Source organism: Xiphias gladius, chromosome 15 (assembly GCF_016859285.1).
Source record: "Xiphias gladius isolate SHS-SW01 ecotype Sanya breed wild chromosome 15, ASM1685928v1, whole genome shotgun sequence".
NCBI lineage: Eukaryota > Metazoa > Chordata > Actinopteri > Istiophoriformes > Xiphiidae > Xiphias > Xiphias gladius.
The window spans coordinates 24,543,409-24,569,739 of NC_053414.1; the positions used below are offsets into that span (position 1 = coordinate 24,543,409).

At 41.2% G+C, this 26,331-nt stretch overlaps 2 protein-coding genes across 5 annotated transcripts; one reads left to right on the forward strand and one right to left on the reverse strand.

Moving 5' to 3' along the window:
• Nucleotides 1-140: 140 nt before the first annotated feature.
• tmc6b (transmembrane channel-like 6b) lies at nt 141-16,717 on the reverse strand. The gene is made up of 22 exons (XM_040146060.1): nt 16,601-16,717; nt 16,364-16,489; nt 12,058-12,238; nt 11,063-11,193; nt 9,593-9,760; nt 8,204-8,371; nt 7,990-8,098; nt 7,808-7,892; nt 6,651-6,908; nt 5,694-5,908; nt 5,392-5,536; nt 5,021-5,176; nt 4,445-4,629; nt 4,241-4,331; nt 3,974-4,071; nt 3,641-3,736; nt 3,475-3,550; nt 2,330-2,463; nt 1,065-1,241; nt 806-884; nt 553-639; nt 141-446 (listed from the first exon to the last, which is right to left on the reverse strand). Exons 3-22 carry the CDS (start codon nt 12,111-12,113, stop codon nt 432-434), a joined length of 2,529 nt encoding a protein of 842 aa, XP_040001994.1. The 5' UTR covers nt 12,114-12,238; nt 16,364-16,489; nt 16,601-16,717; the 3' UTR covers nt 141-431.
• Nucleotides 16,718-17,139: 422 nt separating this feature from the next.
• tmc8 (transmembrane channel-like 8) lies at nt 17,140-26,331 on the forward strand. Of its 4 annotated transcripts, none has more exons than XM_040146063.1 (16): nt 18,126-18,426; nt 19,531-19,792; nt 20,806-20,954; nt 21,104-21,238; nt 21,337-21,389; nt 21,493-21,632; nt 21,746-21,893; nt 22,983-23,147; nt 23,231-23,382; nt 23,475-23,547; nt 23,737-23,840; nt 24,017-24,203; nt 24,743-24,903; nt 25,039-25,182; nt 25,457-25,535; nt 25,724-26,329. In XM_040146063.1, exons 1-16 carry the CDS (start codon nt 18,384-18,386, stop codon nt 25,883-25,885), a joined length of 2,157 nt encoding a protein of 718 aa, XP_040001997.1. In that variant the 5' UTR covers nt 18,126-18,383; the 3' UTR covers nt 25,886-26,329. The 4 variants fall into 4 exon arrangements, with proteins under 4 accessions (XP_040001996.1, XP_040001997.1, XP_040001998.1 ...); XM_040146064.1 differs by having other exon boundaries at nt 24,743-24,897; XM_040146062.1 differs by lacking the exon at nt 18,126-18,426 and adding an exon at nt 17,140-17,218 and having other exon boundaries at nt 24,743-25,182; nt 25,724-26,331.

Here is a 26,331-nt window from a genome sequence, read left to right on the forward strand (position 1 = left end):
CTCAAACACAGGCTTCAGTTCTCTTCCTCCCTGTGTAATTCTGACTTTTCTCAGTTCTCTTGAGCAATCCTCCTATCTATCAATAGTCATGCATAGGAAAGGGCATTTACAAGTAACAGTGTCTGGCTTCACTTTGACCTCCTAAAGTTTGAGTTCACCCCTTCCCCTATATATTATGCTGTATAAAGCAGACAGCTTTGTTTCACCTGATATTTTCAGGTTGTTTGTTCTTCATCTTTACAAATACTCCAGCCATTAAAATCCCTGCCAAATTTAAAACATATCAAATGCATAATACACTTGAATTTGGTCAGATTTACTGCCGTCCTTTGGTTCCAATATTCCAGTTATATTCCTTGGTTAAGATTTCCCCGGACCGGAGTCACGGCTCAGGGATTTGAGGAGGCTTGTCTGCGGGAGACTCCATTGTCTCAACATGAAGAGTCCTGGAAAAGAAAAAAAAAAATGAAGTAAGCAAAAGCCAGGGTTTGTATTGTAGCTTCAGACAAGACTGCCACTCTAAAGACGAGCCAGAGAGCATCAAAAACTGACCTGACTTGTGAGTCTTCGAGTGGGGGTTCGTTTCTGCTCATGGATGGACTGGAGGCGAGTGATGAGAAACTTTTTATCTTCTCCCTCCTGAGCAGAGAGATGAAAAGAAGATGAACCAGATTCATCAAAAAGCAGGAAATAACAACAGGATAATATTCTTTTCACTTAAAAACATTTCAGTCTGTTTTATAGTTATCTTTATATTTAGATAGACTGAGAAACACATTTCTAAATAGTGTGGGCGCTGTCTTACATTTTCTATTTGCTCCTGTAGTAAACTGATGATCTTTCTTTGACCGTCCACCACCTGACTGTGGAAGTAGATGACTATCCTGATGGAAAGAAAAGACAGAGTGCATCAGATCAAACCATCCAGCGCTTGACTAGACAACACTGATCTCAATAATAATGCAGTTTGATAATCTATAAAACCCACACTGACTCTGGGAAACCTTGCTGCAGCTGTGCTTGGGTCTGTTTGTGTGTGTGTGTGTGTTTGTCCGTGCACTCACAGAAAGATGCCTGCTCCCACAAACAGGAAAAGAGGGTTTTCCACCAGGTAGCGGTGAGCCCAGGCCAGCACAGACAGGTTGGGATTATCCTTTTCCAGTTGTTCCACCCAGCGTTTCCCCGCCTGGAACATCGTTTTGAGCTCACGGAACGGACCGCATGATGAGGAGGGCGTGATACTTAAGAGAAGACACATGTTGAGAGTGTACGTGTGAATCCTTCTGTTGTGAGGCCACAAAAAGAACCCTTTGCAGAACACACACACAGCGTTGCGCATTCAGTTGATCCACTGCAATTGAGGTGAATTACTCAATTCTGATTGGCTGTGTCAGATAAAGTTGTACACCTCTAGTTATGATAAGCATCCTAACCATTGTTCTGAATCTGTATATAATCTGTATCTGAATAATCAGAGAATAATATTAAACTGCAGGTATATATAGCAACTCTACGTTACCAGATAATTCCCACTAATGAAACTGGCTGGATTAAACCGACTACAAACAAAGCTTAAAAAATGGGTATCAAGCCTAAAGCACAGCTTTTTATCTGGGGCAGGGGGCCATGATATGAGTACGATAAAACACCTCACCGTGTATCATCACTTACATGGCAACAAGAAGCAACAAGTCTTTAGCTGTGTCCGAAATTACTCCCTATTTGCTATATACCGCACCCCATTTGTCATCCACCATTAAATATGATTTCAGACACAGCATTTTCGAAGGAAACTTTGACACTTAAATGAGTAAACTATTTGCTTTTGGGGTATGTTTGTGTGTGTGTTCTGTTTAATACTATTACAGAGTCATATTTTCCACATCACAAAGGATTTAGGATGGGTTGAGAACAAGAAACACATAGCAGTACAGTCTCTACAATGCTAGATGTTGTGTGTGAGAGAGCATTTGTGTGTGTCCGAGTGTGCAATTATTACTCTTTTTGTAGGGATAAATATCTCATACCATCACATTATAGGTACTCACCTCCCAGTAGAGGAAAAAAACCTGGTCTAGCTGGTTCCCACAAGGCAAACTATTCAATTTCAGGGTTGAAATTTGGTTGAGGTTACTAAGTGATTAGACTCTCACTCAGAATCTGTTTTTTCACGCAGGGCTAATGTTGGTCTATACATGGCCTAAGGCTTAGTTTAAGGGTTGGAGTTAGGCTTTTAGGGGTTACAATTAAGAATGGGCTAAGTCCACAAAGAATTAATATAAGTCAATGCAATGTCCTTCGAAAGTGACAAGGTCAACTGTGCGAGTACCTCCACATGGTGTATGTGACACACACGGAGGCACCAAGGAAGGAGGGGAAGCAGAGGAGAGTGATGAAGATGGTGGTCATCTGGCTGACTCTGTATGGCTTTCTGGGAGCCTGACAGTTCATCATCACACTGCTCTGTGGGGAAACAAAAAACACAGGCCAAAGTCAGAGGTCATCACTTCCATCCCAACTGTCAGAAGTGTGAGAATGAGACAGAGAAATCTAACAAAACTAGAGGACAGCTGAGTTTAAGATTTTGATGTCAAACTATTGTTTCCAAGGTCCAGATTGAACTTTCAGCTCAAGACAGAAAGTCAAATGGCAAAAGAAGAGGCATTGGGCAGACATGAGATCAGAGATTTAACAATTATTACATAAAAAGATACGATATCATTCAACCAGTGTACACATATTACAGTGTGTAAAACAAATACTGTATGGTTATGATACTGACACATTCAATTTACAGAGAGTCTGCAAGGATGCAAACATACGGGTCAATGACAAAAATCTAAAGCTGTGTAGTAGGCAGGGACTTTCTACAGGCACATCCCTATAGAGGATAATTTCAACCACAATGTTAAAAAAAGAAGAGGGGAAATTAAAGGTGCTATATGTTTTCGCTACATAGCCTACATTAGCATTAACAGCTGTTTACCTACCAAGAGCTTCAGCCATTGTTGCATTTAAAAGGCAAGAGGATAGAATATCCCCTCTGTTCAGCACTACTTCTTAATCCTCTCATGGTGGACTGAGGGCAGACAGGAAGCTAGATTGTCTCACTACAACAAAGTGGTATTATGAGACGGGAGGGGCCGGGGCTAGCTGGTTAGCATGCTAACTTGAGAAGAAGAAAAGAAGTAATAGAAATAGAAGGAAAACAAGAGTTAAGACTGGCGTTGCTTTCCACCACTGGAGACAGCTCGTGGTGAGTTAAGGAATGAAGTTTGATGCTGAACTCGCAACGTTTCTTCTAGAACGGTGACTAAACAGCTGTTAATGCTAATGTTGGCTATGTAGCTATAGCAAAAACTTACATATAGCAACTTTAAAAGGATTGAAATTACAAAATTAACTGTCCATTTGATTGTTAAAATATTAACTGTAATTGTGTGCATGTCAATTTAAAACTTTCCATTTAAGTACCTTCTTAATGTAGAAGAGCAGCAAGAGTTTGAGAATCTGCACTGCAGGCAGCAGAGGAGAGAAGAGAACACCCAACCTGAAATCACCAAGTTTATTGTCATTAACCAGAAACAATTTGACTGCATTTAACATGATTGTGTGGAAATCTTAACAGTAAGTTTTGTACCAAGCTAAGGTCTGTCCATAGATGAGTTCAAGGACATTCCTGGCGATATCAAACACTGGTTTCCTCCTCCTCTTCAGCACCTTCATAGAAAACAACCTGAGAGCAGAAGAAATTAGATGGTTTAATACAATACAGTCAAGGAACAGAAAGAAATTGACAAAGAAAAATAGCTACAGAGACTGTAGTGCAAGTTTCATAGTTCTATGTGTTATGAATTCAAATGTTGTTTAGAACTTGAGGAAAACTCAGCTACAAAAAAAACCCAAATACAAATGTGTCTTTTATTCAGTGGAAGAGAAATAATTACAGAAGGCTTATTGATGAATGACCCACCTCCAAAGGAACTCTCCTAACAAGGTGTCCAGTAGAGTGAAGATGAAGTCCATGAGTAGAAAGCGATAAAGCTCCTGGCCAACAAAACTCTCCCAGCACTAAAGGCAATATTGTCAAAACAGAGCACAAAGTCAGTCAGTAAATAAGTAACATCCTCTGCAACATAAATCATAAATCAAGATTAGAAAAATATTCCTCAACACAGCTGTGAGGAAAAAGGTGTCTGGTAGTGTGAAAGTGAAAATGTTATCTCGTCATTAGTATTACCGTAAGGTTATTATTTTTAAGGTCAGTAGCCACCCGACCCAGCCAGTGGTAACAGAGGACGCCAAGAATGCTCACTTGTAACATCAAGTTCCTGGAAAACACAGACAGCAAACAACATGTTAACAACAAAATCTAACCGTTCTGCATCTTTTTACCCTCCAACATTAGTTCTGTGCTTGCAACATGCAGTTCTTCTGCTCATACCTGCCGATAGCGACATATGTCCGTAAAGAAGGTGACTCATAGTCCTCCATCCAGGCTGTGAGGTTGAACAGGCCGGGCAGCAGCAGGTTGATGAGTGACACCATCACAGGCAGGGCAAGCAGACTGGCCTCATTCAACAAGGGTTTCTGCATGGCGAGAGGGCTACGAGAACTTTTCAGGAGGTTCTGTGGGGAGAGAATGAGAGCCAAAGACAGATAATTTGGAGAAAGCTCCGCCTGCAGCTAGATGACATGCTGTCATCGCCAAGCTGTCAGAAATCCCTTTTTACATTGAGTTTTGTTTTTCTGCTCCTTTTCACTGCTAGCAGCATTGCTCTGAGTTGGCATGTGTTTTTTAATACCACCACCAGGAGTCGCCATCAAGTTGGAAATTTTCAAGTCCTACATAATGTATAGGGGCTTTTAAAATCAAGACAGTTAATGAAGCAAGAGATGTTTAGATGGTACTGTTTATAATACTGCAACCACGAAGCCAACCGGCAGTTTGTTCTGTGAGATGGAAAGCATCTGACAGAAAGTACTGTGGCCAGCAGGGGAACAAGACCAAAGACCTCACCTGGTGCATGTAATTAGAGAAGAAGTAAATGCCGAGCACGCAGGCAGCGGTGCCCGCCATGCAGATAGCCCATGCTAGGGCATGAACCAACAGTCTCCACACCTTCTGGCACACAGTGTTTTTGACATGTCTATGGTTCACCTCTGCCAACAGCTCCTGGAGAGGGAGGAGGAAGGAGAGAGAGGTGATGATGACAGCAGGAAGAAAAAGGGTGAGATATGTGGAGAGAGGAGGGAAATTGAGAGGGAGGGACAGGGAAGGAGAAGGAGAAGAATGCATTAGATCATCACATTCCTGCCAATTATGTGACAGCTAAGAGAAAAAAGAGAGGGAGGATGTGTTTGTGTGTGTGTGTGTGTTTACACATGTACCTTGAGCTGGGTGCAGATATTCTCAGACATGAGCCTGACAGAAGTTTTCTTGATGACCTTGAAGTCCCAGGAGCAGAAGACCTTCACGGCCAGGATACTGTGAGATTTGTCGATTCGGAAGCTCTGACCGAACGACTTTGACATGCTGTTGGGAAACCACATATCAACATTAATCAGAACATTCAACAGATTGGTTGGTACAAACAAACCTGAGGGAGGTAATTTTAATTTACAACCTGTTATGTTGGTATTTTCTGTGTTCAGAACTACATTTTCAGCTTCTCTCAAAAAACATTCTGTACCTGTACACTAGGATGATACATGTAATGAAGAAGGCCACTCCTATGGTGAAAAAGTAAGCAAGCGGCATGTTGTAAGACAGATGCTTCGACACGCAGTCCAGCCTGGTTCCATTGGACACAGAGATATTCTGCCCTCCACCATCATCCCTGCAGCTCCTATGCAGTGTGTAGTTACAGTAGTATCCATAGTACATCACGGAGTCTGAGAAATAGCCCTGAGACAAAAATAGATGGACAGAAAGTCTTTCATACAAAAAACTTACATTTGCTTCACAAGTGACATGTGGGTTGGGTTAAAACTTACAAGCTGAATATCATTATATGCCTTGCTGGCACATTTTTAGACTTAAAGATCCCCTCGTGACATGTTTTAAGACATACAAAATGCCCTGTCTTTTTTGATATGGTTTTTCAACAAAAAAGTTCAATTACCTACCTAATTATTTTAAAAATCTCCCTTACAACTACTTCTTCCCCTTCATAAAAAAATCCAAAACCTATGAATGTGCAAATAGTTTTAGTTTCAAAAGTTTAACTGCTGGAAAAATGACGTCTGTTACTTCACTGAAAAGTCCATTCTTGGTGTATGTGCACCGGAAGCTTCAAGTTTCCCCAACACACTTGTCTAAGTTGCATGTTGGACCATGATTGGTTCCAAACTAGTTGTGATGTCACAAAATCCTGCTTGTACGTACACATCTTAAACTAAGATTTAAGGTGAGCACAAAGTAACTTTCAGCAAGATGAACGTGAATGATGAATCATTTTGCACAGTAATGTTGAAAACATCTACGTGAAGTAGCAATGAGAAAAAACAAATTTTTGAATGGCAGGGGCCTTTAATTCCAGCAGTTTAAAGATGGCTTTGTTATTGGGATCTCATCTTATGGATCTAAAGCTTCTGACCACACAGCAAAGATGTGTTGTAATAACATGTCAGCACAGCACGCAACTTACCGCTCCGGTGAGGAGCTCCAGTCCAGTGAAGGAGCGTCTCGCAGCGGGCAGCACTGAAGGGTGCACTGTCTGAGGCAGCACTAAGAACATAGCCGTCACCAGGAACAGGAAGAGGTTGAAGAAGAGAAGGGTCTTAAGGAACAGGAAGTACGAGAGGACTCCACTGCCGAAACGCCCGCTCACTCTCTTAAGCGCCACTTGCCACAGCTGGAGAGAGTGCATGAAGGACAGCCAGCTGTACCAACTCTGTCTCACGGCCTGGGAAGAGACAGTGTGTTAGAACAAGAGAGGCGGGGTCACTGTAATCTCACAATGACTTATCACTTTCATACTGCATTATAAAAGTGTTTATTTAAGAAAAAAGATACAGTGACTCTGAAACTACAAATGACTCACAACGCAGCAGTGACACCAGGCAAAGTGTGCGCGCTTGTTTCTTAGCTTTTGTGAGTCTGAAATGTATGATTTACGTTCTCAGAGCCCTATGTGCTTGGGCAACAGAGTGATTACAATGCCGTGACAGACACACCTACGGAAAATACCCACTGACACCTAGTTACAGCCTTAGAGAAGAATGTGTTGTGCTGCCATTTCATGTGTGTCTATGTTCCTGTGTCCCAGTTATTATTTAAGAGAACTCCTCAAACCTTTAGAATACATTTACACGCTTGCAATCTGGGATCAAGCAACATCACTACACTTCCTCTTCCTTAAAACCTACAAAGAAAGCCTTTTTACATGTCACAGCTGCAGCAAAGGAACGTACTCAAAACAGGTTAACCTATCATTAATTTTATGAGCTGCAGCTATGTTTTACATGATGTCACACTTCCGTGAATAAGGTCCCTTCAGGAGCAGTTGTTGCATTACACACTGATGAAGTGAATTCAGGCATAAACCACTGCCTGGCACATGTTTCCCCCACTAGATCTTTTTCCGTGACAAGCAAAGCGGTGTAAAACAGAAGCAGATGAACTAGGGGGAAGAACTCCCGATTTAACTTGCTGTCTGCTTGATACATGAAGGGGTTGCTGGAAATAAACACTGGTACAGTATCTAGATATGCCCTCAGAGGTCAACAGACTCAGTGTCTTCCTGTGGGAAAAAAAAGCACAGAAAGTAGAATATAGATAGATGTTGCTGGTGGGGTGACTCACAATTATGATGTAATATTTGAGTCGACTGCAGCAGGGGATTTGACTGTCAGAGAGTGTGCGTTTCTCCTTTTGTAATGCTAACCTCCTGTAGACAGAGAAACAAGGGGAATTCAGACTGATACAAAAAAACAAAAACACAATTAATCTGAAATATATATAATCAGAACAAAGAGTCCATGAACCTGAGTTCACTCTTCTCAGCCACACTGAGAGGTATTGCTCGGAGCATCCTGACTCTGTCGCTCACTGAAAGGTTCTGCAGGTTGTTCACCAACTGTTCCCTTTTAGTCACTGTAACACACACAGAGTGACAAGTGAAATAACGTAACAAACTTATTTCAAACTTCCAACTTTTAGTGTCTGAACAGTCTAATTAGTGCAAGTAATTCTCCTCACCCTCTCCTGCACCTTCTGCGTCCGTACCGTCTGCCTCCATGCCGTAGCCGCGTATACTCGGTCTGGCAGAGCGAGATAAGTCTCGGATGGAAGGTCTGCTTTGCCTGCGTCTCCGAAGCTGCATGGTCCTGTTGTAGTACTGAGAGATGATGGCTCCCCTGCTGCGGCCTGACAGAGGGGGTGGATCACATTGGTCAGAGATGGGATCGGCACCATCTAAAACCTCCAAGCTACTCTGTCTTTGAGTGCAACAAGAGGCTGAAGAATTCAGAACTGACAACGTTTAATTTAGTTCTGCAAACATGGATGCAGGATTTCTCATCTTTATCTCTATTCTTTCCATAGTTTTGAATGAAATAAACATCTCATGACAAAAAATGCCAGATCTGCATCAGCAGTAAATCAGAACGAGGGAGAGAGAGATGCAACAAGGGCCCCCCAGACTCGAACCAGGTGTGTTGTTGTTCATTATCCGTGTCTTAAATGGTTTTGCAGTTTAAACTTACAGCATTGTTTGTTTATGTGGATGTGAACAGAAGGGAAGTAATGAAGGATAAACAGTTATCTTCCACTTATGTTTCTCATGTTGAAAGTCAAGCCAGCAAATATATCATGTGGCACAGCTAAAGGAATCTGAAAACAGCTATTGAGATATCTTCACCAACATGCTGAAGCACCTGACCTGCCACAGATACCGACAGGAAGATGACATAAATATAAACTGCTTCCCCATGAAACTCTGCTCAACTGAAACAAGTCTGTCTTCATCCTTTACAGCTCAACTTGTGCAGCCTGGCACCAGTGCCGTTGGGTAACTGGGTTAAATGGTTCCACTGAGGCAGCCAATGCTGTCACAGTAACTGACTTGGTTAAGTGTGGTACTATAAAGCACTTTCAACAAGAGGAACTATCTATGCACATTCAGTATTTCCTGTGTACGGAAACTTTATGTGGCCAACATGTACATTTTTCAGTAACAATGATAAATAGCCTCATTCTCAGTAGCCATAAATATTTCACTGGGCTTTGAATGGGTTTCAGAGGACCAGTGGTGGTAAAAGTTTTCTCAACCTGCAGATGAGCTTGAGATATTTAAGTGATGTTAATATATTTCAATAACCAAACCATTCAGTCCTACAGCGCATGTATGCTTTCCTACCCTGACTGCTGCTGAGGCAAAAGGTTGTCTGAAAGGAGACTAAATGTCAAAATGATATTGAAACATCTTTAAAAACTCATTTAAAACATACAAACAAATTCTTTTGTCTGGTTTTCACTGATATGCTCAATAGATATTTAAATAAACAACGGTTATACACTATATCATGTTTATATCTGTTTGTATTTATCGTCCTCTCTCTTCATCAGGGTTTTCACTTTGGGACTCACCGATGGTGCGACTGGGCATGGATGACAGGACTTTCATGGTGGCCGAGGACCAGCGTTCAACTGTGAGGGGGTCTGTGTGTCTTTCATCATCCTCGCATTCTTCCTCTCTTTGTCCCTGCCTCCTTTCCCTAAAGTCATGTCCAGGGCTGGACAGATGGGCCACATTGTCTGTGGAAGAAAACACACATTAAAAATATCACTACTGTTGAAAAAGACAAACATCCATTATGATGATATGTTTTAACTCAGTATTTATTGAGTCTGACCAATGGTGCTTTCAGATGATATTTAGATACAAGACGTTTTTGATCAGTGATGTAATATGGACATGATACCAAAAAGATTATTAAGCACTCACTGTTTATGTTACTCAGCTAAAAAATTTAAATCAGTTCATAAAATGTTGGACATTTAAGCCATATCACAGTATTACTTTAAACAAATTCCCACATCTCTTTTCTTATTTAGGGATAGGGTTTGATGGCATTTTATCAAATTGAAATCTAGTAGTGAATCCTCTTATCATATTTAAATCCTTTCTAATTCCGTACTGAATCTTATTAGGTTTACCTTTAAACACTTGCAAGTAACTAAAGGCTAAAATACTAAACCCAAAGATACCTTATCACCATCACCTTTTATTGGCTGACAAGGCAGAAACACAAACAGTGTGTAGTGTGTTATTAATTAGGAAGTGTTATTTTTAGAAAAAAAGGAAGTTGAGGAGAGATGAAAACGATTGCTAAGAGATTTGTTAGCGTTGGATCTCAGCTTAACGAATCTGGGTATTTTGCTGACCAGGACCCGGATCCAAAATGGAACCAGCTATCGGAACCCACCGATCTTATATCTTGTACCAATGTTAGAATCACATAATACCCAGCTCTTGTATAAATTCAGCCCTCCAGAAGCAGACATGCATCCATTAGTGTTTTTCCACTGCATGGTACCAGCTCAACCTGAGTCTACTCGCTTTTGGTACCAGGTGTTTCTTTTTCCACTGCAGATATAGTACCCCCCTCAATGTATTAGCGATGCCGCATGAAACTGCCGGGGCGTCATCGTCACCACGACACACACAGGGACAGTGGAGGCCATTGAAGGGATGCTGTTCTTGATTCTCGGTATGTTTTGAATAATGTATTTTGAATATAGTATAGTATAATAACTAAATATTATTCATGCTACAGCTAGTAGAGTACAGTAATAATGCATAATTGCATAATAATGCCGCTGTGATAGTGACGATTCTCTTTGACCAATCAGTAGTCTGTGTTTTCACATCATCTTTTGGTATCACCTCAGCTCGTTTGGAACCTAGATGGATGTGATACCAAAAAAATGTTCCAGTTACCAGTTACTATCAACAACCTTTGCCATACGGAAAACAAAAAAGGTGAGTCGAGTCAAGTTGAGCCAGTACCATGTGGTAAAAAAGGCCCCTATGCGCTGTTTAACACACACAAGTACCTCGACCCTCCTCATCCAGTTCTCTCTGGAGCTCTTGCAGCTCATAGGCGTCAGACAGTCCTCCATTCTGACACTGCTCTGCTATGAGCTGGTTGAACGAGTCATGAACACCTTCCTCATCCAGTGGGCTCCTGACAGAAGAACACATGGACATGAGGACAGAAACAAAGACAGGAAAGAGGGTGGCTAGATTCAAAGAAACACTTCAATACAGATCCAGATTGCTCTAAGAACAGTTGTCCACTTACAACACTACAGATAGAATACCTTCTGACTCAGTCACCACTAACCTCATGGGAGGAAACTGCAACCAAACAACCCAAGAAGAGCATATGAAGTTATTTTTAATTCATGTGTGAATAGTATAGCCAAGATTGCCTTCTGCGTGACATTCTTCCAGTGTTATCTAGATGTACCGTAAGTCAAAACCAACTGGACTGGCTGTTTTGTCTTACAGAAAGAAGAAGAAGAGAAAAAAAAAAAAACAAAAAACAAAAAACAAAAAACAGCAAGTCCAGTTCCCTTTGATTTAGCACTTTTACAAAGATAGCGCAGGAAGAGTGCCATTACAGAAGCCAGTCAGTCCCGTACTGTTTTCAAATGGAAAAATTCCCTCTCCGTGGGCCAAACTGAATGCAACACACACACGCGCACACACACACACACACACACACACACACAAATGTGTTCAACCAAACAAATATGAGTCTTTTTTATGAATACAATGGAGTGGAGGATTGACGTTGGTTACATGGTGAAAAAAGAAAAACATACATGAAAGCCCTGGGACAGTGTACATTATTTTGATCTGACCTTCCTACTTAGTGTCTAACAAGACATCAAAGAGCACAGCTAATTCTGTCGTCTCTGTGCCTTATTTTCCTTAAATTCTCATGGCCTTCATGTTAAGCAGCGCTATGTAAGCTGACAACTCATGACGGAAAAACTAAACAGGTAACAGGAAAAACAGGAGAAACATGACCTGTCCCACTTACTCCAGCCCAGCTTCCAAGAGAGGGTGGTTCAGGTCAAACTTGACGTTTTGAGCCATTCTTCTTCTCCTGACACTCTCGATCTGTCCGGCCGTCGCTCTCTTTGTCGACCAATTTTAGAGAGATCACACCCTCTCCTGCTCAGACCTGCACGCCACTTCCACCATGGTGTTTATTCCTCTACCTGAGAGAGGCGGGGAAGACGGAGGGCAAGGCGTGGTGATGAGTGAGTCAGAGGTAAAGAGAAAGAATGCCAGCAGACTTCCTTGGAACTTGAACACTCTAGCCATGTTACTGCTTGTCCTGCACACATTTTTTAACTGCAGTTTGAAGAAACAAACATCAAGGACTATATACACGACAGGGGACTATGGCACTTCCAGCCTATCGTGCCGTTCACACTTTGCATTAATATGTGATCTGTATCTGGATGAGGATAAAATTGTAAATGGGGTCTCACATACTATAATCACCTAGGGTCACATGAAAGAAGAACTTCAAATTTAGCTTTGTTTAGATTTTATGCCTCATTTTATGCGTGCTGTCAACATTCAGTGGACTTTACAGTAAGAGTGAGGTGACAATGTTTCTCCCGAAGTTGACTTGTCATGAGGGATTATGTCATTTTGTCCAGACTAATGAGAGCTCCATTGTGGCACCGCTCAGGGTTAGAATTGTGGTCCAAGTCAGATGGCGCATTGTCACCAGCGAAATATTTATTCATAGTCACAGACAGAGTGATGCATTGTCAGAGTTCACTGTCACTGTGTCATATGGACGATTTGGAAGAAGCATGTTGGTTCCTGCGTGTTTGTGTGCATTTTAAAGGCCTTCACTTCAGTCCAAAAGTCTAACCTCAGTTATTTACAACAACTGCATATAAAACTTTCATCAAAAACCCTGAGAGGACATGTCTTGTCGTTTTAAAACATAACCACAGGTGTCATAAAAAAGGCATTAGTGGAGTGTTTGGTATTCAAGCAAACTGAATCCAGATATTCATTAGTGACTCATAAAACCTCTCTACCAGATTTATCCAACCCTGCCTCGTTAGAGCAGAGCAGAGACTGTGGATAAAAACACAATTAAAAACTATAAATTCTCCTGCTTTGGACATCAGAGTTGGCTATAAAACAAAATACAAACAAAAAAAGCCCCAGCCGATCTGAATATACGTCCATATATCTCACAGTTAAGAGGTGCAGCATAGATGAGATGATATAATGTTGTTGTTTCGATTAATTTTTAGGGTGAGCAATTGATTAAATATATCTCGAGACCGTGAAAACTTCTCAACCATCTGAGATTTTGCCTTAATGTTTGTACCGTGGTAGCTCTCTCTTTAATAATAATAATAATAATAACAATTGTGGGTAATAATGCAAATTAACAAGCAGAACTGTTTTATGAAAATAATGTTTTTTTAAAAAAAAGATTATTGCTTTAATGTGACAAGGTACAGTGATGTTTCAGATATTTAAGTCACTGGATTAGTCACAAAAAAAAAATTCATCTCTGATTATTTTATCCATAATCAACAGAATAACTATTTTTTCCAGAAAATAAAATTAAAATAAAATGACATATAGAACAATAGAGGGTTTTAATCAATACTGCCCAATCCTATTCACTGTCTTTTCCTATTTTCTTATGTCACTGTGTGCAACTTGAAAGAAGGCTGGGCAATGTATAAAAAATAATTTGTGCATACACTACCACAGCATAATTTCAATATCAGTATGTTACAACACTAAATAATTTAAAAATCACATTATAAAAAGTGAAACCCTACTGACTCAAAATACTATAATTTTTGCCAAAAGAAATGTTCTCAACTTTTTAGATCTAATGCTTTATGACCATTTATTATAATCAATTATTTAGAGAAAGAAAATAAACAACATTGGTGAATTATCACCTGTAACTGTGAAATAATGATGTATGCTAAAAGGTGAGCTTGTCTGGCTCTCGTTTATCTGAACTGGATATCTATGGGATCAGGTAGTAGCTTCTTTCAAAAGCTCTCTCTTAAGTACTACCAAGCTTATTCTTTCTTAGTATGAGGCTCCTATACCAGTTACGTACAGTACAGTATCCACTTATTCTCACTGCAAAAAACTTAAGCTAAAGACATCCACCACATCACAGGTACAAGCTGGATGTGTGTGTTTGATGCGAGAGCCCTGTGGAAAGTGTACTGGCTGAATAACAACATACAGTGGGAGCATATTGTAATCATTACACATGCATTGCTGTGTGTGTATTTTAGACACCAGGGAACCGGACTTTTTGTTGGGGTGGACGTCTTTCTGGTTCGGGGCCTGAGAGACTATGATATCAGCAGCATACATGAAGTAGAGCGCAGCTCTGAATATCAGCCAACACACTGGCCAAATGACTGAATGGCTTAAAAATGTAATTGTACCACCATGAACCTTAATCCTTCTTTTGAGCTCATTTTTTTCAGGCCCTCTTACTGAAAAATCTACCGCACACATCTGCTCTTTTCCCTTCTCTCTCAAACATATTCTTCTAATTACCTGAGGCTTCGAAGGTCGCATTACAATTTCCTTAAACGTCAATTTCCTATTCCATATATTCCTTTAAGTTGATCTCTTTTTGCGCAACTTTAAAATGTGAGTTTGTCAATGCTACAGGACATAGAAACAAAGACAAAGGGTTAATGCAATGCTGCATAGCTGGAGTCCCAAGTGATTCTCTATATGAAAGTGAGTGTTTCCTTGCTGTGTCTTATTCCTTGCTCTATGTGTTATTTTAATGTGTGTATGTGTTTACGAATATTGAAGCAGTCCTCTGAGACTGTATGGACAGGGCATTATGTTGTGGGAGTGGGACAAGCACTCAACATAGCTTGACAGGGGGTCAGAGTCGAGCTGCACGACTACCAAATAAAACATGCTGGAAAAACAGAGCAGGGGATAACAGAATACACACTTTTTCAATGTGAGTTTAAGTTGGGTTAAACTTCACTGGAGAACACTGTTGCTTCAAAAAACGAAATAAGAAGTTTGAAACAAATCAGGGCAAAATTGCACTAGAGCTGCAGGACGCACAGAAGACTAGCATAATCTAGTCACAATGAAGACAATTCCTAACATCCCATAGGATGTTATTCCGTGCTGAAACAAAGGATGAAACAGAAAACAGACAGCAGTTATCAGCAGATATGAGGTTGAAGCATATGACTAAAAGGAAGGGAGGGGCGTAAAGCAATCCCTCCACCCTGACAGCTCTCAACAACTGCAAGGCAATCAGTTCCCAGAGTGCTGGGAAAACCCAACAGAGGGATTAGGGAGGCACAAAGCTACAGTACACGACAGCAAAGAGATTTGTATTTCAGTACCCTGATATTGTGAGTTAGGCATGACAGTTTGCCCCCGGGGAAGTGGGGGTTCACGGAGAGAGAATGGAGAGAGATAAAGGTGACCTGCAATTCTGTGTTTTAGTACAAAGGAAGCAAAAATGCAGAAATTGGGCAGATCATAAAAGAGAAAACACAATAACAAGCAGAGGATCGCAGAGAATAGTAGCAGGCTACTAACAGGGGAGATGAAGGCAAACAAGAGAAAATGTGCTTGCAATTCAGACAACTCTGCTGTCTCTAACACAGTCAGGCATGCATGCACATACACAATTACACTGTTGTTGCACTCCCCAGGCCCATTACACTGCATGTCTCCGCCTTCATTCGGAAAAAAAAGGACACGAAATTATAGGTTTACTGCAGGCTACATCATAAAAACTGCAAAGCCCTGTGCCACAACACAGATGTGTTTTAACACAGATGTGTTATAGAACGGGGTACATCTCTCTGTCTCGCTCTCTCTCTCTTTATCTATTTGCTGAAGTTTCTGGCCACATAAGAGTCCTACTACAACACACCACCCTGCCGTTGCACAATGCAATAGTTTTTTTTTTTTTTTTTAAAGCTCACTCGCCCGAGAGTGTGAATCTGTAATACTTTCGGCAGACTTTTCTGCTGAACAAGCTCATATCCCAGAGCGACACGGGACAAAACGACAGTTTATTCACTTTAAAAAAAACACTGATATGTCTCGTGTTTTTGTCCATTGGCGACCAGCTTAAACGTTAACTAGTCAATGACGACCAACGGCAGGCTGCGGGCTGCGGGCTTGTCAACCTGTTTCAAGAGTTTCATTAAGTTGACAAAGGTTTCATCAGAGGTGACGGCAAATCTGTGGTTTTATAAATCAAGAGGAAGCTAAATGAAGCCAAACAAACAACAGCTGAACACCTGTGTAAAAACTGGTCAAAGTTTAGTACTCACGCGTCCGGTAACTCCACGAACTCCTTGAGTCGTTTCTCTAACTGATGTCAGTCAAAGTAGTGTGCACGCTCAGTCGCAAAGCAGGGGGAGAAACCATCGTCTCGGAGGGGTGTATAGTTTCTACTTCTTTTTTAAACACACAACAGCCACACCGAAAGCTAAAGTTTCGGTCACATGCGAAAGTCACAGCTAGAGTATAAATATCTGTCGTACTCTCAAAAAACGAAAGCTATTCACCGGCATTATCCTCTACTGACAGCGAGGTAAGGTAAATTTGACCCCCGCGTCGTTGGCACTCGTGGCGCAGTCCTATCGAGGCTTGGCATCCTTCCAGACGTGTGTAACTACCTAAACAATGCAGAAACACACACAGACAGTCCGAACATAACCTGCCACCGCCCAGCGGCCAGTGTGCGATACCGTATCTACAAATGTCGAGGTCCACACCGAAAGGGGCGAGAAATGTTCACCACACGTAGGGTAAGATAAGATACATTCTGGCGGAGAAAGGCGGCGAAGCCTCGGAAGTTTGGCAGTTTTGCAAAGTGACCAGCCCCATCTCAGTGAAGTAAAAGGCCGGAGCTAAATGGCCCTTATGTGTGGACCTTGTGTGGACAGCCCCCCCCAGAAGGCCCTTTTCACTCGAGACACTTTGACGTGCCACAGAAGGAAAAGTACAGGTGTCAATAACTGCCATTGCTCAGGCTGCTGATACCTCTGCAGTTGTACATACATGTACGTTTGGTTCTGAATGCAGAGGGTTTTTTTCTTTTTTTTTGGAGTGGAGTATTTTTTTTTTACCTTGAGACTTGGCTCGGATGGAAAGGAACAACAGAAGCAGTCCAAGAAAAAAAGGTCCTTCTCTTAACCGCATCACTGTTTCGTAAAGTTTCGTTCATTTGAAATTACCTGCAACTGTTCCAAGCCCAAGTAGAATGGAAACTAATTATGTCGAAATATGACCGAATGACAACAGCGCTCATGTTTCTTCGTAAATGGTACTGACGGGAAACCTCAGACGTCGTCGTGGTGTAGCGAGTGGGCGGAACGGGCCTCTCTGCTACCTCATCCCATACATTGCATTCAAACGTCGCAGTCAGACGTTTCCAAATGACGAGGCTCTACCCAGTGCAGATCCTGTCACATCTGTCTAGTACCGTCAAGCAAATGGTGGTTTACACGGATTTGGCGAAAAAACCTAGATGATGACTACGTATCTGAGGTTTCGACATATGTTTAAGGGGGAAATTTACTCATGGCTGTGGCATTTCTTTACATGCTTTAAACTGATACTTGATGATCACTGCAAAGTGTATTCACAATTAAAAGTTACAGTTCGTCATTTGCAACCAAATGTGTGTTTAGCAATGTAGTTTAGTCGGCTTCATAGACAACGTCATCTGAAAACCACCAAAAGAGGATGGATTGCATCATAAATCTTTAGACAGTACTTGGACAGTAGTAAATAATGAAAATGAAACTCTAAATCGTAATATGTCAGGAAAAAAAAAACAAAAAAAAACTGAAAAAATACATTGTCTGTGCAACTACCATCAACTACCATCATCAGTAATCCAGTCTTAATCCAAACCTCAATCTTAATCATTTAATTGTTCTCACTCCAGTGTGCATGTGTGAGTATTTATTGCTATGTTGTGAAATTATATGTGAGATTTTCACCCACCACTGCAGTGTCTGTGTCTCAATCCGGCCATGTGATTTCCTATGAGCTGTCAAATTCTGTCACAGTTGAAGTCAGTCTATGTGCGGACAGATGTAACGTCTGCTCCACCTGCCAGAAAGTGAGCCATACCAACGCTAACCACAGATCAGCCGCTCATCAGTCTTCACTGCAGGGTGATGGTGATGGTGATGTGAGGTGCAAGAAACGGGATATTTTGCGGCAGTAATTTTAGCTTTTTGAGTTGCGCCTTGGCTGGAGATGTGTGTTGAATCGTATTGTACATGAAGCGCGAAGATTGGGTGTTTCTTCTCAAAGAGGAAGTTCGGGGAGGAAACAATGGAGGAACACAATACTTTCAACTTTGTGAGACTCTTATCAGGTAACAGAAAATAATACATATGTGCTGTTGGTTTTACAGTTTCACCTCTTTGTCGGTTAAGTAAGGACATCTCACTTGCTCAACGTTATCTCAGTACATAGAATATGTGTGAATGTGTGTGGGATTACACCGAGTTATACGCCTACTGAACCCTGTATATGCAGTACCTTTGCACAGAGTTTACTGCTAAATGAAAAAAAGAGCCACAATTACTTTGTTGTTTGTGAACAGTGTAAGCTGCTGGTCTATGTCTACCATTGTCACATCCAAAACTACATGCAAACCATCTGACATGCTGTAGATATTTATTTACTTTGAGAGGAGACCTGACGATATTCTGCATAACATGCAGCTTCCACACAGAAAGGGCCACAGGCAGGAACAACACTTCTGATTTTAATACAGTACATCAACTGTGCTAAATATCCACATGTCAGCCCTGCACAGGTCCAGTTCATGCCAGTATGTCATGGAGGGTTACATTTTAGTGTTTTGCTTTTGCTTGGACATCTTTTTTGACACATTAAGGTGTTATCAAAAAGAATACACTTGAATGATCTATGAATTTCGTTACTTTTATCTGGATGTCGTGCACCCAAGGGGTTGCCGGGCCAACACTGGCATACAAGACACAACTTTTATTACATAGAGGAAAGACAAAGACAAAAACAGAACCGAAAGCAAGCAGACATATTGTATCCACATGTCTGGTGCATTACATATAAAATAAACAAATCAAACATACAGAAGCTGAAATATGTAGTAGAATAACCGATTAATCCATTGACAGAAAATTAATCAAATGTGAAGATTTGCTGCTGTTTTCTGTTTTGTATCACTGTAAACTGAATATGTGTGGGTTTGGACTGTTGGTTGGACAAAACAAGACATCTGACACCTTTTCCACTATTTTCTAGCATTTTATAAACAAAATGATTAATCAATCAAGAAGATAATCTGCAGATTAATCATAAAATAATTGGTAGTTGCGAAGCTAAATACAGTCTGTAACAGAAACTCAGTACCAAACCAGGTATGTGTACATAGACTGTTATCCACATTCATGCATCACAGGCAGGAAGTCATATGTCATTCTCACCACAGATGAGAGCACTGAGTCCAGTCTATCGCTGGACTCCTGCGAGTACTATCAGACAGAGATATTTGACCAGCTGCCCAGCATCCAGGCCTGCCGGCCCGAGCAGAAGAGACAGGGTGTATTGGACGTCTGTGAGGTCCTCCAGGGCGGCCCAGGCGCGGGGGAGAGGCTCAGCAATGGCCACCTGTCCAGAGGACCCAGAGACACGGCGTCTATGCAACCACTCAGAAACCTGGCAATGTGTATTCAGGCCAAGCGAGATGCCAGGTGGGAGAGTTACCCTTTAATAAAAATGAGTGTCTTATCAATTCATTCACATACAGCAGTGATCTGTTTTGTACGTCTGCACCACTTTTTGACCCTTTTGGCTTGTGAACCAGTAAAATTATTGCCTATTATGACCCCATGTTAAAGGTTGCATATGTCTGCATGGTAGCCAGCTCGGTTATGTGTCCTTCACCTGGAATATAGACAATTATCCAGTAGTTCACATGCAAAAGGGAAAGAGAAGAAAAAAAAAATATATATATATTTATTTATTTATTATTATTTTTTTTTCCCTATCCACTTAATCAACCCTCAGATATGTATATAGAAGACTCTTAGAAAAAAGCTTCTAGTTTCTCTTCCATTTCTAAAAAATGAAACAAAACAAAAACAACAAAAGAAACTCCTTCAAATGCTGGCGTCGCTCAGTCTGTGTTTACTTCAAGGAATATTTGTTGTTTCAGTTTTCCAAAGGCCGGCCTGTATGCTAAGCGTATTGTGCATCCTGTTATAATAAGTTAAAGGGATGTTCCCCTGATGAATTACATTTTTATACAGTTGAGGGACTCGTGGGACACATAAAAAAATTAAAAAAAAATCAATGAATGATCAAAATACACAGTAGAGGCTGAAATATCCTGACATTTAATTCATAGTGTGGATCATGCTCCAAAATCACTGGATCCTACAATTCCCATATTGCATCTTAACAGCATCTGTCATTACACTCTCCCTGGCTGGGAAACATCCAAGCCTTCATACCTCCACACCTCCAGTTTGTAATTAAGACTTTCTGTCAAAATATTTTCCTAAAATCTGTGGAGTGTACCTCTAAACCCTGTATGTTCAAATCTTTGTCTGACATTTAATATTTGTGTGCGTGATGTTTTGTTTTTGCTCGAATATTATCATGTATTATATTGTGTTAATGGTATTTTCATGTTTAGGGTAAGGGTTTAAGATGTTAAGATACAAAGGAATCGATGAAGCAATATGTTTATGCTGTTACTTAGAGAAAGGAGGAAGATGCAAATCAACAATATTGGTTTTTGGGAGCCCTGGAGGCGGAGCCACAGCGTCAACAGGAGGAGGGTGCTGGCGCAGATGGGAGGAGCTCTATCAAGCCTGTTGCCATGGCAGCACACTCTCCACGCCATTGAAAGTAAGCGAGGCCTGCAGTAAATTACTGTACATGCTACTAACACCTCTTAGTAGCTAGTGTGCTGTAACTTAGTGACTGGGTAACTTCCCCATGCACTTTGAGTACACTGCACAATTAGTATCCTAATGCTCGCTGTTGTTCTGTTCTAGGCAGGTTCGGAGTAGGCGTGAAGGCCTATTTTGTTTTCCTCAGATACCTGATTCACTTGAACCTACTGTATTGTGTTCTTATCTGGGGTTTCATTCTGGGGCCTACGACATTTTATGGCAGGAGCAACAGCAGTGGTGAGTCAGCTGTAATGACAGATTACAGTAAAATTTACCACAACTGGATAGAGACTCCTAAAAATACACAGGTTTTTTTTTTTGTATGTGTTTTACAGAACCTTTGACATTTGGAGGCAAAGACTCAGTTTTAGATTTCTTCCAGGGATCGGTAAGAGTTTGTGTGTGTGTGTGTGTGTGTGTGTATACCCTGTGTTTTTCTTTATGCGTTTCTTCTAATTTGTATCTCTCTCCTCTCCTCTCTCTCTCTACAGGGCTATCTGGATCGTTCTCCGGTCTTCTTTGGCTTTTATACACGTGGTTCCCTGAATTTTCCATGCTTGAATACTCCTCTGCTGTACTTCGCTGGAATCCTCACCATCTTCTTCCTCAGTCTCATCATGGTGGTCCGCAGGTCAGCGGATGGCATAAAAAGTCTCAGCAGTCATTTTCCTTATTTTTATCTTTCATCTTATAAGAAAGCTTCTGTTTCCGATGTGCGGTTTCATCTGTAAACTTCCCTGACAGAACGACAGTTGGCTACAAGCACTCCTGGATGCTCGGGAAGCGTTACAGTGTGAATGTGAGCTTTAAGATCTTCTGTGGCTGGGACTTCACCATCCAGGACCCCGCTGCAGCGACTCACAAACACAGCTTCATCAGGAACGATCTCAAGGTGCTTGTAGCGTCTGCATGCATGATGCTATCCTTCCATAAAGGGTGGTAAATTTACCTCAGCTACTGACCAGATGCAATGTACATTGCTATGTTAACACTGTTACATACAATACATACCCAGGGCATAATATCTGAAACACCTGATAGTGTAATGCAGTACTATTCAACAACAAGTTGAATCAACATCTCTCTAAAACAGTTTCGACACAAACTGAACACTATAACCTCAATGAAGGTAGGATTTATTGCAGGACTGTTGTATTGGACAGTTGGATTGTTTTTAGTGAGGTGTACCTAATAAACTGGCGACAGAGTGTAAATCTTTTTAAATACAATCAAACCTGGACGATCATACACAACTTAAAGATAATTATCACTATAATCACACACGTTATTTTACATTACATTAAAAACTGCTGCTAAAAAAATGAGAGGGCAGTAGGTTTTAGGGGTCCACAGGCCTCTGCGGATGGTTGATCAAAGAGTTTCCTACCCTGCTTCCAAGTGCTCATAAAACAGATGTCCACATACACATGGGAATGCCTAAAAAGAGACAAGGTGCTAAATGCCACTTAAAAGTAACGTCCACCACCTTGGAGGAAAACGGCCACCCAATATTGCTTGAGGCAGATGAGGACACTCAGTATGTCTGGTTTAAATTGTATAAATAAGTGGTTAAAAGTGAGCTTGTGTTTCTAATCTCTTTGTACAGCTTAAAAAGTGATACATGAATGTACCAAACTCATTGTAAAGACAACTTAATACATTTTTACTCTCATTAAGCATTTTCTTTGAGCTCCTGCTTCTAGTTTAGACATCTCCCCAATACACGTCTCACTGCTCTTTTAGTCTGAGTTTTATGTTTCTCTGATGCACTTTATGACCTATCAACTTTAGCTAGGATTTTTCTATTCTCCTAAATGAAACTATCTGGCTTAAGAAAAGGTGTGCAAAGTTCTTGTTTACTGCAGTTCCGATATTTTGATGTGTCTTGAGTCTTTGTGTTGAAAAGGTTCCTACGGTTGATTTGATATGTACACAGCCAGAATATAACAGTCTTTCCGTATTTCTTTCCGTGTCCCTTTAGCTGTTCCTGGAGGAGCAGAGTTTCTCCCTGCATGAGGCCCAGAGGACACTTGGACAGCGGGTGCGTCTCTACTTCATTAGGTTCATCCTCAATATGATTGTTCTGTCTCTGCTGGGTGGAGCCTTCTACCTCATCTCCTCTGCCACAAAAATATCCATGGAAGTGGTAAGGCTTCTGGTTTTGTTGCTATATGTCCTGGATTTGGTGAACAGTTTTTAATATCTGACGCCCCTGACTGCGTTTCTTAGAGTGGGTACCACTGGTTGGTCAATCTGTTCCTCCAGTATCTTCCTCCCATCACCATCACCTTTGTCAACCTGTTAATCCCTCACGTCTTCCGTAAGATTTCGTCTTTTGAAGACTACTCTTTCACCATGCAGGTGAATGCCACGCTTGTGAGGTAAGTAAGGTGCACAGGGATACAAACGCATGAAGACCTACTGTACACACATACACACACACCTGCATAGGCTCACTCTGTGGTTTCTTCAGGAGTATCTTCTTGAAGCTGGCCTCACTGGGGATCTACTTGTATTTCGTTTACACAACACCCGAACATGTCCAAGTGAGTTGAGAGAGAGATAAATGTGTGAAGGTTCTCCAGACTGAGCTGTAATGAGACATTTTTAAAGTAACGCTATCAGTCTTTGATTCAGACCGTTAGATGTTTGTGGGTGTGTGCGTGCGTGCGAGTTTGTGTGATGTTGTGGGGTTTTTGTTTGATCCTGTTTTTCGTTTGTGTGTTTTCTTACAGCGTCAGTGCAGTGAAAACCAGTTTGGCAGAGAGATGTACAAGCTGTGTATCTTCAACTTCCTTGCCACTTTCTGCGACGCATTTCTTTTGAACTACCCCAGGAAGTGCGTTTGCTCAGGATCAGCATTTTCATTCTGTCTCAGTCAGCGTTGTGATTTGAATGGAAAGATCAATGTGTGCCATCTCTTTCTTGAGCAGATTCCACAGCAGTCGGGAAAGATTCTGAGTTATTCTACGTTCTCAGGATTCATGAGCTTTATATCTTTCCTCTGTTTGGCAGGTTGGTGCAGGAGAAGTACCCTACATCCTTGCTGGCCCGGTTGTTGGGAAAACAGCGTTTCCTGATCCCTTTCAATGTGTTGGATCTGGTGTACAGTCAGACAGTGTCCTGGGTGGGAATCTACTACTGCCCCCTGCTGCCCTTTATAGGAACTGTCACACTGGTGGCCACTTTCTACATCAAAAAGGTTTTCTGGAACAGGACAGTTATAGACCAACTGTTACATATGAGCAACTCTATCTCTCACTCTTTGTGTCTCTTAATGTTTCAGTCCAGTTCAACAGTCTGTACTTGCATAAGAACAATGACCTAATCTGATCTAAAAATAAACTTAAATTACCACAATACACAGACAGAAATTATAATAGAAGTACCAAAGCAACATTATTACAATAATAAAAATATCAACAACAACAAAAAAAAAACTCAACCTCAAATATAGTAAGCAAAGAATAATATAGAGGTAAATAAATCAAGATAATGACATTGACTGGATTTGATCATTTGTTTAATGAAACAATGATTTTTGCATACGCGAATGAACGAACGAAATATTTTTAAAAGAATAGTTTTAGAACATTTGGGAAAACAGACCTATTAGTTTTCATACCGAGTTATTTCTCTGTTTGCCCCGGTCTATGGACTGCTGCTCTGCTGTGACCATCAATTTTGTTTGAACATTCTCCAGTAACATCCATTTCTCTCTCTTTCCAACACTGTCTTCAGTTCACGGTCCTGCGGTGCTGTGTTGCAGAGCACCGACTCTTTCGAGCCTCCAGCTCTTCAGTTTTATTCCACTTCATGTTGCTGCTCGGTCTCCTCATGGCTGCAACCACAGTGGGCGCCAATGTCTACCAGCAAAAAGTCACGCCGGGCAATATGTATATGTACTCGCTCTACTGTAACTCCGTTATTTCGCAGTTTGACACTCCAAACCTGTTGTTCATTTTCAATACACCCTGTTTGTTTCTTAAGTTATTTTTGCACATTTCTCCAATTCGTTCTACCTGTTTCCTTTCCAGGTCCTCGTGTGGTCCATTTGGAAATGGAGAAACGGTATTTAATGTGACAGAAATGTGTGTGGACAGTCTACCCGGCCTGGCACGGAGCACTCTCCACTACCTGGCCTCTGAGGCCTTCGCCCTGCCGCTCATACTAGCTGAAATGTAAGTATGCAAAGAGAGAAAGCAAACACCAGCTATATATTATCAGTGAGATGACTTTCTTCCAGTTTGAAGGAAAATACAGTGAGTATACCCTACTTTAAGACTGTTTCAACCATGGGGTGAGGGAACTACAGTATAAGCACCCTGTGTACACTTACATACATGTAACGATCATCATTGAATACGAGTTGTTTTTTTTAAAAATAGATGTGCAGTACTCTAAACTGGCATGCTGGTCTCTGAATGTGACGTGAAATGCATTCTGTTTCCTCAGCATAATCTTAACGTCATATGTGTCACGGGGACGAGCCAATCAGAAGGCCATTGAGAGACTGAAAGACATGCTGGTTGTGGTAAGTCGCTCGTCACCAAACAACGTACATACCTAGAAATTAGTCAGAGGGAAGATAAAGAAATATTTGAGTTAAACGCAGTTGGTTGCAAGTGAATTTGCAAGTGGGGTCTATCAGTGTGTTATGTGTTTCTACTGTGTGTGCATGCATGTTGTGTGTGTATAAATCATCATGTGTCTCCCCCACAGAGTAGTTCAGATAAGCGTTTCCTGGTGAAACAGCATACCACGTTGCTCAGACGCCAGAAGCACAGCTGCAGAGTGCGGTCTGCAGCCGCTGGAGAGGACGCTCACCTCGGTCACTGGAAAGACGCCCCCACCACACATATAAACTTAAAGACTTCCACGTAGAAATAAAGCCGTGCTCTGGCTGACCGATGCCTGGAGGCCTGGGACTGCCTGTAAATACAAAGTAAAAAGACTGATGAACTCTCACTTTCGCAGTTACATAATATACAAATATAAGAAGTGTAGTTGGTATGTTTTTCTGCAAAGGTCAGATTGTCTTTATTTAATCTTCATATGATGTGTTCTCTTCATCTGCAGTCATTTCAATGTGACTGTGAAATTTGATGATTATTCCATGTTGTTTGTGAGTGTGTTAAGCTCGGTTTTTATACAATGGATAGACAGCGTATGAACTTTTTTCAGTGTCAATGAAGAATTTATGCACATGAATATACTTGTAGATTCATAGACATAATATTTATAGTTATGTTCCAAAACGTCACTTTCCATGTGTTCAGTTAACTGTGAATGTTTTTCAAATATAATGCTCATTAAAAACCCTTGAGGAT

Coding starts and splice junctions, on each gene's coding strand:
- tmc6b (XM_040146060.1), bottom strand. CDS start 12,113: ATGGCTCAAAACGTCAAGTTTGACCTGAACCACCCTCTCTTGGAAGCT. Junction 11,194..12,057: donor CTCTTGGAAGCTGGGCTGGA/GTAAGTGGGACA, acceptor TTCTTCTGTCAG/GAGCCCACTGGATGAGGAAG. Junction 3,737..3,973: donor TTAGGAGAGTTCCTTTGGAG/GTGGGTCATTCA, acceptor TTCTGCTCTCAG/GTTGTTTTCTATGAAGGTGC.
- tmc8 (XM_040146061.1), top strand. CDS start 18,384: ATGGAGGAACACAATACTTTCAACTTTGTGAGACTCTTATCAG. Junction 25,183..25,456: donor CCGCTCATACTAGCTGAAAT/GTAAGTATGCAA, acceptor CTGTTTCCTCAG/CATAATCTTAACGTCATATG. Junction 25,536..25,723: donor TGAAAGACATGCTGGTTGTG/GTAAGTCGCTCG, acceptor TCTCCCCCACAG/AGTAGTTCAGATAAGCGTTT.